The following is a 13,788-nucleotide window of genomic DNA, read 5'->3' as shown; positions in this document are numbered from 1 at the left end:
ATCTAAATGACCTTAAGTAACCCTGTGATTCTCTCTTTAAAAAAAATAATCAGATCCACCTGTCTGACTGGGAGGTTTTTGGTGCTGTCCTCTGTTGTGCTGGATTTTGATATTTTGAGTTTGTGCTTTTTAAGCTCTTTGCTGTATTTTGATGGCTAAAGGTTCATATCCTTAAATGCCTTGTTGCTTTTATAAAAATTTGTTACTACTAGTGTTGTCACGGTATCACGATTTGTAGTAGTAGTAGTAATAGTAGTAGTAGTAGTAGTAGTAGTAGTAGTAGTAGTAGTAGTAGCAAAATAAACTTTTATTTTGATGGGTTACCATGAATACCTTTACATTTCTGTGTGCGTATATGATACTGGTTTTACTGAAAATAAACTGTATTTACAGATACTACTCCTTATGCAAACTGTAGGCTACATTCTATTTTTAAACTTTTTTAAACATAAGATTCTATGTTCTTTTCTGCATTGTGGAAATCATGGGGCCATATGTGTCAAGAACAATACTCGCGTAACTCTGGTTCTCTGATACCATTAAGTGAGGTTTCTCACGATGGTATATGTCCCTTCCGCGTATTCCTCAGAAGGAAGTGGCTCCCTTCCCTCAGTATAAAAAGAGAGACACAACATCATTACGATATTCAAAACAATCATACCTCTTTCTCACTTCGCACAGCAAGAAGGGTGTTCTGGTGAGACAACTCACTTAATGCTATCAGAGAATCGGGATTACACAAGTAACCTATTTTTCTCTTTCAAGCACACGGTTCTGTGTCTCACTATGCAATATAATAACTCCCGTTTGCCAGAGACTGTTTCAAAGTCTCCTGTTAACCAAAAAAATATACTATTATCTTAGGGCTGGTATGTCAACACTCAAGATCCAACGCTCAATACACCATGTGCAAACGTTTGAGCTGTAACATCCAGTTTATAGAACCTCGAAAATGTGTGCAGTGAGGACCAATTTGCCAATTCACAGATGTCTTGTAACGTGACCCCTTTAAAGAGAGCCCATGACATCAACATTACTCTCGTTGAATGGGCACGTAAACCAGACGGCGTCGTAAGACCTTTACTGGAATATACAAGACAAATTGCATTATCCAGTGGTATAAGCACTGTTTAGTAATCGCCTTCCCTGTACGTGGTTTTGCCCAAAACACAAACAGCTGATCACTCAACCCTTTAGTTCTTTCCATGTAAATATGTAAAGTAGGTCCTGGACACAACGTATTCAGCTTTTGCTGTTCTGATAAAGCAAAAGGCAGTGGGTTAAAGGCTCTTAACTCAAGAGAAACAATAGAATTAACCACCTTGGGCATAAAAGCAGGATTAGGTTTCAAAAGCACCCCTGCTTTCCCTGGCATGAATTGAATACATGCTCAATGCACGAAGAGTGCGTGAATTTCACTTACGTGCTTCGCTGAAGCCAGAACCAAGAGCAGTGCCATCTTAAACGACAATAATTTCAGGTCAGCCTCGTTCAGTGGCTGAAATGGAGGCACAGAAAACACATCAAGCACCAGGACCAGATCCTGACCCCATGAAGGAGAAATCAGTTTTGACTGGTAAAGCATGATGCACACATTTTATAAACCGTTTTATAAACAGTTTTGTTGTCAAAACTTATATGACAGGCCAGAAACACCTTTATGGTTGAGAATGCATTACCCTGATCTGTCAAATGCTACAGAAAAGATAAAATTGCCAACAAACTGCCACCAAACACTGCAAAGGGATTACATGTCTAGCTATGCATCATGCCCCATTTACATACATACAGTAACTAAGTGGATACAGCCCTAGAATTCTATATATTTCTAGTGACACTGTCTGGCAGACCAGCCACATTCATATTTAGTCTCTTACTGGGTAGACCCATAGTGCCATGATCTCCTGTTCATGATCCCTTGTACGTGTGTCGCTCTCAGGGATAAAGAAAACTGCCATTTCTCCACAAAATCAGTTTGCTTGCCAACATGTGTAACAGGAGTGATCTGAGACCTCTCTGTCTATGTAAGCCACAACTGTAGTGTTGTTTGTTCTCACAAGAACATGATGTCCTTTCAGAAAAGGAGGAAAATCCGTTGGAAAGAAAAATGTTAGAAAGACGGCGAGCATTTCCAAGTAGTTTATGTGACAGTTGCTCATATGGGGACTTCATCTGTCATTCACTGCCCTGCCATCATGAATGCCCCCAGCCGGACAACGACTCGTCTGTCGTTATGATCTTCCTAGCCTGGACAATGCTCATAGATACCCCTTGCACCAGAAAACATGGACTCTGCCAATGACGCAGTGCCAAGACGGCCAATGACGTCACTCACTCTCCTTCAGGAGTGTCGTAATGGGTCTAGAGTCTCAGAGAGGCTACCCAGCGTTGAAACTCCCTCATAAAAAGTCTGCCTAAGGGAGTGACTTCATGAGGCATGTGCAAAAAGAAACGTTGTTCCCTTTCCGAATTTTGGCTAGGCATTTCGTAAATTTTATTACTCTCTCCTCTGACAGTCGCACTCTTAAGCGCAGATCCCCACCGCGTGGTCATTTTACTCGTAATTAGGATTGCCCTTCCAGGTGATGGAAAACTCTTCCAGAAGCTCTGGAAAAATTGGAGTGAGCCCGTTTAGCTCTCGTCAACGTCTTCCCCTCATAGCGTGACTTTGCACTCTCAGCTACTACGGTCTGCCATGGAATAGTGAGTTTCTCCGCAGCAAGTGTGCACACATCTTGCAGTCCATACTAAGAAGCAGGGAGGACGGTGCCCCGTCCACCTCCTCCGTGGATCCCACCATATGGGTTGTGATGGTTTCTCAGGGGGAAGGAAAGGGGAATGCTAAAATCTATCTATTTAGAAATCAGGAAATCCTTTTGCCCCTCTTCCTCAAATTTAAATGTGCCCTTCTCCTCCTCGTCCGTGCTGAGGACAACAGCCAGAGATACATCCACATACATCCAGATGTTCACCCCACGAATGGGCAGTTCCACAGGATACCTGGGGGGTGTAAGCCGGGTGGGGCTAGCTAATATGATGGATCCTGGCCACTCAGGCTAGCTTGGCGTGCTAACCTGCGACAGAGGCTCTTCATAGTGAAAAGCTGCAGTGCGCACAGGATTTTCGATCACCATTTGGAATGTTATAGCCCAAGACATGCAGAGAAGACCTGATGTGTCTTTGCATGAGATATTTTTCCCTCATGAGCAAAGTCGCGGATATCCCTCGCTAGCTATGGTAGTCTGCTTTGCTGCAGCCACAGCCACAATGCCGATCCAAACATAGCGTGGTGGCCAACAAATCAACTGAGCACAGTACCAAAATGATAAGCAAAGAGGATTAGTTGATGGATTTCTGAGTTGGGCAGACTTCTGGTGTGAAGCGAGAAGAGGTTTTTGAATGTTGTAATGATGTTGCGGTGCTCCTTTTATACTGAGGGAAGAGAACCACTCCTTGATGCAGCGTCATGTCTGCTAGCTAAATTAGCGTAATGGAATTGGGCTTCTGAGGAATACACGGAAGGGATGAATTCCATAGTGAGACACCGAAACGTATGCTTTGAAAGAGAACCTGGTTGACTGGTACCGTGACGTAACCTAAGTGTCATTAGTTACAAAAATATATAAAGGATGTGCATCTTGAGTTTGTCGCGATATACCGTATTTGCGATAATCGTGATATTCAAACCATGAAATATCGACATTGTGTTCATTTAGGGTGTGACTGTATACCAGTGTTGGCGATTAACCATGATATTGAAAATTAACAGGACTCTTATGATAAGACGAGATTATCCAGCGCTAGTGACTGGTTGATCTCCCAGGTGGCAGTGTTGCGCCTAAACGCTGACACCTGCTGTCAAACAAGAAGACATCGTTTGCTCGCAATAATCGTGCCGTCTGAGTGGGAGAGTCAAGGCTTTGTCCACATTTCCAAAAAGTAAGCTCGCCAGTATAGGAGTTTTTCGACCTTAAAGAAAACAGCTCCTTAGACCAGCGGTTTTCAGTTAGAGTCCTCACATACCGCTACTCTGCATATTTAGCATTTTTCTCTTTTAGTTTACACAACTGATTCCGCTAATCAGATCGTTAGAAATGAGGTCCGTGCATGAACTGTGTTCCAATTGAACCTCAGTGTTCTTTGCTCCCTGCTCCCTGAGAAGGGGAAGTCCATTAAGGTTTACTGCTCACCATCTTCACACACAGACAAGTGTAACATCAGACAACTCTGTAAATAAATACAGTTTAAATTCACGTCTTGAAAGCTTCAATGCCTTATGAATGGAACATATAAATTTCTTTGAACTGGAATATCCTGACGTCCACTTCACAGGCCACTTGCATTCGAAGAGAACAAAGTTTGAAGCAATAAAAGAAACATAAAAGAAAGCGCGGTACGTGAGGACTGGAATTTAGAACGGCTGCCTTGACAACTCTGTCGGGTTACGGTCAGTGCAAGAGGGGGCAACAACACCAACCTTTTACCCACCTTTGTGCCCTCCCCCATAGATTAGACCCTTTTATAGAGATTAAAGAGCGATTATTTTAATAATCATGGAATGGACAATGTTACATTTAACCCGTTAACAGCGGTTTTCTGTTTTTGTATTTAAATAAACTTTTAGTTTATTGCAGTGCCATGCATAATTCCTTTTTCATATTTTTTCTGTAATTTCATAGTGATCTTCAAAGAAGACTGAGAAACCCAGAGCGCATGCAATGCATGTCTCCTTATGTTCGTTGCGTGGGTAAAAATGAAAAACTAAATGAACAAGTAAAAAAAAATTTGACGGCTAAAGTTTTTCCCCAAAGGTTTCTAGATATTGAAATATATCGATATTGGGGATTGTTTTGACTGGTGTGAGAAATCTATCTAAATATTGTAAATATTATAAATAATATTGTGACAGTCTGGATTGTGTAAATCATGGTTATAAGGAAATAAATTCATGGATCAGCAATCAGGTATCACTTATGGATACCAGGGTCACAGACAAGCAATATTTGCCTCCTGGAATTGATTTAATTTATTAATTCGTTTATTATAAAATTAAGACTTCACAGCATGGGGAAAAAACTATTTGGGAATGATTTATATACAGAAATTAAGCAAGTGAAGAGCTCAGTCTTAGCAAAGCGCTTGATTCGTCATTTGATGGAACCTTGATTTGAAGGAAAAGTAACAGATACAATAAAAGCAGGAACTGGGACAAAATGCATGAACGTGTGACACTACGGTCTTATATTGTCAAAAATACTGCCGCTTCCTGTTCCTGTCCTGTGTCTGACAGTCTCCGAGTGATCTGTGTTGAGTTGCTTCCCTCTTCTGGAGTGTCAAGGTATTGCAACAATGTTTTCTAAATTTTGGTTGTTTTTGAACAAGAATGTCGCTTTATCATTGGTTGATCTTCAGTATGCTGTTTATTCATATCGTATGTTTTTATTTGAACATTGTTAAAAATTTTAAATCATTAAGTCATTCAGTTGTCTGTACCGTCATAAATAAATAGATCTATAGTTAGAAAGAAAAAAATCTTCACAGTACATCATTCTGTAATAATTTTAGTTTTTTGTTTTTAGTAACATTTTAACAATTTTTTTTTATGTATATTGTTATGTACTCATTTTTACATAAGCTCTTTATTTTATTTTAGAAATTACATTTGCATGAATAAAAAAACAACATATATATATATATATATATATATATATATATATATATATATATATATATATATATATATATATATATACAAACATACATAGATGAAAAAAAATATATACGCCATATAATATGCTGCATATATTACAGTAATTTTATTACAGCCTTCCTGTCAGGACACATTTTTCCTCATTATTATTATTAATTTAAAATGAGAATTGAAGGTGGATTTTATGATATTTAGTTTTGTTTTGTAGCACACAATTAAAAGTGAAATGCACTCAATGTTATGCAGTGTTTTCTAAGTTGAAGTGTTTGTTGCACACAAGCATGTGTCATTGTTTCTCAGAATCTGTGACCTGGCTTTCTTCATGGCATCATGACTCAGTGTTGATTTCAAATGGATTTTCTCTTATGAATAAGTAATATATATAAAGAAGATGATGATGATGATTAAGAACATCATATGCCATCATATGTCTTCCATTATCTCTAACTATGTGTTTTTGTTGAGGCTTGAGGGTTTTCTCTGCAGCAGTGCGTTTGCAGCGTTTCATATGCTCTGCCTTGAGGGCTAAATTCTTATCATAAAATTATAAGATGGAACATCATGTACAAACCACGTGCTTACAGACTGCGATCCTTGACCTTCCCGGTTGTATTTCAGAGTGCTTGTTGCTTTTTGTATCACATGACTGCCTTTTCCATGCCATTAAGTTTCATGTTTTATATTGCCGTACTTTGACTTGCTTTAACTTATAACTCATTTTTGTTTTCTGTGCACTTGGTATATATCAAACCAAACCAAAACCCACTTACTTGATACATGATTATTAGAAGTAAAATTTTGTACCAATGAATTGTTTCACAGAAAAAAAAACGCTAGCGTTTTTACCAAGTCAGTCTTTTGCTGTAGTGTGTCAGCAGGAAATATAGTAGGAAAGATGCTTCAAGAAAGCTACCTGCAAAGCTCCCTGAGGAACTACGTGCAAGTGCACCGGGTGCAAAAGCAGCTTTGGTTACACTAAATATTGATTTAATTTACCTAATAGAAGTTAATTGATAAAGAAAATCTATTTATTACATTTTTTTTGACCACATCCTTATTTTTGCAAATAGGTTTCTTGAAGTGTCTTGGGGACGTTCTTCAGGATTTAGTCTGTCTCAGTTAGTTCTTCATGTCTGGCATGCATTGAAATGTAATCTGATATTTCTAAATAACTGACTTGGTGAAAAGAAAAGTGTTTTAATTAATCTGGCCGCCGCTGTACGTCATCCCCAACAGCACTCCATTGATCGTCCTCGGTGATAGAGGTGCTGCAGACAGAACGGTGGTGTTCCCGGAGCGTTTCTTCTCAAACGTGGAGCTTCAGAAGCCGCGTGGCACGTGGGAGCTGTAAATCCCAGGGGGTCCAGGCCCATCACTCCACGGCTGGTGTATTCTCAGTCATGCTCACCATGTGGTAAGCACGGCGAGTGTGGATAACGGCGCCGCAGAAAAGCCTGCGGTAATGCTTCATCCTTATGCTTGGAGAGCTGCGGCAGATTAGCACGGACTCTGGCAACCGGCAGCAGCTCGCAAGCTTCACGCCACCCGTCTCAAATCCACCTTCCCAGACACCGCTGCAGCGCGGCAGGGGAGCGCTTTCCGTCACCGCCGCGAGAAGCATTACCAAAACCTTCTGCCGTCCCCGCGCGAGCGGGCAGGCTTAAACAGATCCCGCCACTGGATATCAGCTCCAGTTATTTGTCAGTTTCCTCACAACCACGACAGGCTGTAATCCGGAGCTGTCCTTCCACACGCTGAAGGTGCTCGAATGCTCTCATACTCATGTGTCGTCACGTTCCACATCAACTCGGGGAGTAAACGAGAATGACACGATGAGTGACGGCCGTCACGTAACACGTGAGATTATGGTGACATTTACGGCGCTCTCTTCTCGTGGAGTGTCACGGATGCCGCTCTCCGAGGCGAAGGATTGCGGTGACAGACTTGATCCCATGTTGCCGTTCTTTGAGTGTCTTGTAATAGCGTTACTCATAATGCACTGCCACTGATGACATTACCGTTGTCCATTAGAGTGAATCCTAACCCACTTGTCTGTGTATGTATCACTCAACAGGGACGCTAATGATACGGTGTCAAAAGGGTCTCGAGGTATTGAGGTCACAGTTAACTCAACAGCTGGAGCACGTTAATCTTTCTCCGCTGACCGTTTCAGATAAATAGCATGGAGGCCTAACCTTTGTCTTTCAACACTCCCTAAAAAACTGTGTTCACGCAGTATTAAAAAAAAAAAGTATTTTCCGTAATGAGAATTAGAGGCTATTCTGCAGAGTGTGTTTTTGGCATGTGGTGAACGGCTGATTTTCACATTCTTTCATCCAAAGAGATGTACAGATGAGGATGACGAAAGCAATCAAAATCGACAAAAGAGCAATGACGCGCGAGTGCTTTTGTTAATTGTATAATCAATTAAAAAAAGAAAACGTAGAACGCAAAAAATATAGGAAAGCTAGTTAATTTTTTTAATAAAAACTGGTGTTTTAGCTGATTATTGAAGATTATTAGCATCATTGTATTCAGTGTTTGTCAGTTCACAGCAGTGGCATAAATGAACTCTTTTCTTCAATTTTTCCTTCATAAGGACTTTTTTTTTACGTTATCAAATTTATGCATCATAAGTAGCATTAATAAAACCTGCAGAAGCGCCGCAGATGCTGAACATACTGTGAGCCAGCATTTATATGCATTTACGCTACAACCGCGTACATAATGCTGTGAGATTAATGTTTTCAAGATTATACATTAATAATACATTAAATATTAAACCAAAACCGGCGGTAGGTGGTTGCGGGTCTTAATTATTAAGTCACAGTGTAATTCATTCATCCCAGTTTGTTTAAAAATTCATTAATTCAGAACTTCTTCCGAGAAGCACAACGGTTCAGAACTAAATGTATTCTAAAATGCGACTCGCAGTATTATGTTTATAGAACTGTTCAATTGCTCAAGACATGTTACTTAACTATATGGTGAGATATGAATATATAGGCTTTTTGGCCCCATATATTCTAACTACATTCTATCATGCGACATAAAGAAGTGAAAGCGTACAGTTTCAAGATTTGCCTTTGTCTGTTTGCTTGGTTTTTTGCAAAGCGAGTGACGTAACTGATAACACATCGTTTAAACCATTTTTATGCTATTAGCTTAATGTTTCCTTGTTTTTCCTCACAGAAAATTCTGCAACTTCTACCTGAGAAAATCAACAGTCGATGGCAGTTTCACAGTATAGGTAAGCGCTGGTCGGACTTTATTTCACGCTCCCTTTAGCTGTTATAATTGAAATATAGCTTACAGTATCGCTATTTCTTCGTGCTTTATTATTTATGAGTCAGCCTGTATGAGTTCTGCTGTTAAAGCAGGTTCAGGAGAGAGTCGGTGTAACCTGGTTTAATACTTTCTCAGAGAAAATAATTAGCTACAGAGAGAGCGAGAGCAGGAGGTTAATAAATGAGAAATGCAAATGAGAGGCTTCATTTGAAATGCAAATTGCTAAATGAAATTATGCTTCTCGTGGTTTCAGTCTTCCGTTCAGGAAGACCCTCAAAGGAGGCAATAACCTCAATTAGAGCCCTGCGCATAGTGATGGACAGACAGACCTCGGTACCTAAGGTCACTGCTGTTGTTTTTTTTTTAGCTACATGTCTTTGCTGGGCAAAATGGTTTACTTACACTTCCAAGCCTCTCTCTGTCAGCTGATGTGTCAGAATGTAGGTTGGCTTTTTAATAGATTCGGTCCGGTTCCAATCCGTGTTGAAGTAGTTCCTCGGTTGATTACAAGACGAGTCGTGGTACAGGAAACCGATCCTCCTGTGTACTGTAGATACTGAGTGTTGCTTACGATTGCCAAGCAGTGCCACAACTGGCATATTAATATAAAATTCAACAGATGGATCTTTTATTTTTTTTATTTATTCATTTTGCATCCCTTTCACCTTCACTGACGGAAGTCAACTGCAAAATGCTAAATGTTTTTTTTTTTGAGCACTTTTTCAGTAGCGTTGATTAAGGGGTGCATTATTCCCATTGGCCGTTCATTTTTCCCGTTTGGATTTAGAAAAAGTCCCAGTTAAAGAGTTCTAAGCGGTGACACAACCAACTGGCTACGAGGTCATTCGCAACAAGTGTTTAAGAAAAAAAAAAAAAAAAGGACACGAATGTGAGCTTAACAGCTTTAGTGAGGGTAACATTTGCAAAAAAAAAATAAAAATATAGAAATGAAGGTGTGAAGTACCTAAAGAGGCACTAATTTATGGAAAACTTAATGTTAGTTTTTACAGACTATGATGATTATTTAACACAAAAAAAAGCAAAAGCAAAGTTTAAAATTTTATAGGAAAATCAGTTTTCCTGAGGATTTCTGCAGGTGCATGGCAAATATTAGTAGACGCTGGTGTCTAAAGTTGTGTAATATATAAAATATTTGTGGGCTGAGTTTCTAGCAAAAAGAACTGTGCAGTGAAAACAAGCTATACCGTCACCGTGATATAAAAGCACTCGTACTGTGCTAGTAACCTCTTTAATTACATTTAGTTTTGTGCTTCACAAAGCAGTGTAATGATTCAACGACTTACTGATTGTTTGTCATTTTCAACGCTTTTCTTTTCTAGGTTCTATACTCAAAAAACTTTTGCACACTGGAAACTCGTTCAAGGTGAGTGTATTAATGAATCAGAAGAGCTGTAAACGATGCTATACCCTTGTGCTGTGGATCAGTGTGAATGAAGGAGGTGGTGTGTTTGTGTGCGCAGATCCGCTGCGAGGGCATGCGTCTCTTCCTGCTCTGGCTGCAGGCTCTGCAGAGTAACTGTGCCGAAGAGCAGCTCCTCATCTTCGCCTGCCTGATCCCAGGATTCCCTGCTGTACCCTCATCCAGAGGACCCTGCACACTGGACACCATCATATACAACCCCTTTTCCAACCCGCCTGACGGTAACACACACGGGCACACAGTGACTTCTTGACATATTTTTGTAATATACCCACGTGCAATTACAATGTTGTCATTGATTCGTGTAATTACATCTAGATTTATTGACCCTACCCTAACCTGACCTTACGTGAATCTCATTTCTATAACGGCAAAGGTCACGCTTCATTTGAAGGTGTCTTTGATCAGAATAGAATTAAGGGTTAGGGTTCGCTGCTCGTGATTATGCATAATTTTACTGTTATTACTTCAGTAATTACAGTAACAAGGACACAGTAAAATAAAGTGGTTTTTTTTTAGTAATACTTCATTTTAGTGTCTCTTAACTAGTTGCTTGTTAGCATTCATATTACTAAAATATTAGCCATTTAGTAGTAGTAATTAAGCACATGTTAATGCCTTGTTCTACATGAAATTGTTCAACATCCCCAATTCTACCCAATATCTAATCTTAACAACTACCTTACTAACTATTAATAAGCATTTAATTAGGAATTTGTGGGAAAAGTCATAATTATTCTAATTCCTAGTCTTAAGTGTTTTCTATTTTACATAGTCTGAAATTTTAATCTATTATTCCTCGCCTATAGAATATCTACATAAAGCCAATTTATATCTTATTGTAGATATAATGTGTGTATTTATTTATATATATATATATATATATATATATAACAAATATATATATATATATATATATATAAATAAATTATATATATATATAAATATATATATATAAAAAATATATAAATATATATATATATATATATATATATATATATATATATATATATATATATATATATATATATATATATATATATATATATATATATATATATATATATATATATATATATATATATATATATATATATATATAATGCATGGTAAGAATGTTTCCAATAAGTGCTAAAATACAGATTCATTTCCAAGCCTGCAAAAATACATAACCTAGTGAGCAGAACTGTAAATATTGTACTATCTTACCTGAAGTAGCAAAATTGCCTTCTTCCACGTTCACAGTTTTACCCTTCATTCACATTATCCCTCACTATTTACAACACATCTACTGTGTTTCTGCCTGGGAATGTAATTTTTAATGATGGCCATTAATGCTCTTGTGGCACAAAGGCACTTTAAATCTAGTATTAGAGTGTAATAATCAAATGGCGGCACAGCATCCTCAGAAAAGGAGGTCAGAGTCTGTTAAATGCTGAAAGGAATGATTTCCCTTGATGTTTCCTCTCGGAATAGATTTTATTGATGCCCTTGAACCGGTAATGACCCATTCATTTCAAGCACTGTGGATGTGTTCATATATATTTGAAATCAGTGAATATTCCTTTCTGTCTGTGCTGACGTGCTTTATGTCTGAATAGATTTCATTAGTCAAACACATAGGGCTATTCACTCCGAAGGCTGTTCAGCCTTCTGCGGCGACAAAGACAGTAGTGGCAGGAACAATGTGGCACGACGCTTTGAGCTGACACAGTCATGTGATAAAAATAAGCTGGATGCAGATCTTGCAAAAAAAAAAAAAAAAAAAGATTGATTATTAAACTAAACTTTAAATACTATGCCAGGGGATCTCATAATCACAAAAGACTAGAAAAAATCATGTAAATTCATTACTCTACAAATTAATTACAAATATACATGCATACAGAATATACTGTACGCACATGCATATTTAAAATGTTAAGACATTTAGAGACATTCTCTCTTATTAAAATACGTACCCATGAAAGAAACCCATGAAAGGTGTATGTTATTTAAAAAATCAACAACCGCTTCTGGAAAAATCAACAACCATATTGTTTTGGACTATAGGGGGACTACAAGAGAAGCGATGTATGACTTTCTTAGCCGTTTTCCTAACAGTAAAGTCAGTTCTCATAATTTTACACATATTGTGTAGTTTTGGTTGTCATTTTCAGTCAAAGGACTACAAGAGGTTTTGATAGCAAAAATTCAGACTGATCAATATAAGCCGACTTTCTTAGCCACAGAACCACTCTATACAGTAAGAGTCAGACCAAATAATGTGAGGATGCCTGTAGATGAATAAAACTTCCTGAAGACCCGTTTCTTTGTCCTCTCCACTTTAGCTCTGATGTCTCTGACTCTTTTTAGTAGTCAGCAGCTACCGAATGAGCTTACAGCTGAGACAAAAAACACTATGCCATCCTGTTAGGATGTAAACATACACACGCTTATTATTACACCGCAGTTTCTTATTACCGATTTCCCTCAATATCCAGGGCTTTTAGACTTCTTGTGGGGAAAAAAACATCATTGTACACCATCTATCATGTCCTCTAAGCTCTTTCATTGGCTGTGGTCATCATATCAGCTATTTACTTTCAGAGTTGTGTATCCTGAGTAAACCATTTTACGGCATCCGAATAATCGCTCCCCCCACAGTCCAAAAAATGTATGAAACTATGTGACTTTTTAAAATAACAAACCCTTCTTCTACATATTTCAGTAAAGGACATCATTTAGGATTGAATAGGAGCCGTCCAGAAAACCCTAGCACAGTTTTGCACCAACAAACTCCACTCACATTTTCTTCTAGTTTATCTGTTTTTCCTTTTATATCCGTTTGGTGCTGAATATATTCAGACTCTGTGTTTATGGTTTTGTAGCCAAGATCGTGCCAGAGGAAATCAGCCCACTGGTGCCTGCGGTTCCCGGAGAGAAGGTGGCAGATGACCACACCTGCTCTGTCCTCCAGATCGTTCTCAAGGTCATGGTTCTCCAGGTGAGACGGAGCTGCTCATGCAGTGTTTGGCTGATAGTTCTTGCGGCCTGCTTTGTTTCCATTCGAAGCCTGCATGTCGTTTATAACTGAATTACAGTGATGTAATCTGAATCAGATATTTTGTGTGTTTGTTTTTTTTTTACCCTACAGGCATCCAGCTTGGACTGGAAAAACAAAGAGAGCCAGGACACAGGCTTCAGATTCCTCTTTTCCCTGTTCAAGAAGTACTACCTGCCTCACCTCTTCCCCACTTTCACGAAACAAACCAACCTCTACAAGCCACAATTAGGTACGTACGAGACAAGAAATGATGATTAAAAACAAGACGTGTTTCTTAATGATTTAATTTCATGATTTTGGTTT

At 38.7% G+C, this 13,788-nt stretch overlaps 1 protein-coding gene across 8 annotated transcripts in view; it reads left to right on the top strand.

Annotated features, from left to right (window-relative positions):
- ralgapa2 (Ral GTPase activating protein catalytic subunit alpha 2) overlaps positions 1–13,788 on the top strand; it is a 132,284-nt gene that overhangs the window by 29,467 nt on the left and 89,029 nt on the right. For 7 of the 8 annotated variants that reach the window (XM_043262784.1, XM_043262781.1, XM_043262783.1 and 4 more), the window contains exons 4-8: positions 8,903–8,960; positions 10,339–10,382; positions 10,480–10,660; positions 13,310–13,425; positions 13,576–13,714. In XM_043262784.1, coding sequence (XP_043118719.1) covers positions 8,903–8,960; positions 10,339–10,382; positions 10,480–10,660; positions 13,310–13,425; positions 13,576–13,714 — 538 coding nt within the window. Of the gene's footprint in view, positions 1–6,941; positions 7,125–8,902; positions 8,961–10,338; positions 10,383–10,479; positions 10,661–13,309; positions 13,426–13,575; positions 13,715–13,788 lie in introns of those variants that run through there. The other variant, XM_043262788.1, reaches the window with a different exon arrangement.

This window comes from Puntigrus tetrazona, chromosome 17, assembly GCF_018831695.1.
Source record: "Puntigrus tetrazona isolate hp1 chromosome 17, ASM1883169v1, whole genome shotgun sequence".
NCBI lineage: Eukaryota > Metazoa > Chordata > Actinopteri > Cypriniformes > Cyprinidae > Puntigrus > Puntigrus tetrazona.
Note: the sequence above shows the minus strand (reverse complement) of the source record. Positions and strands in the feature narration are given on the sequence as shown.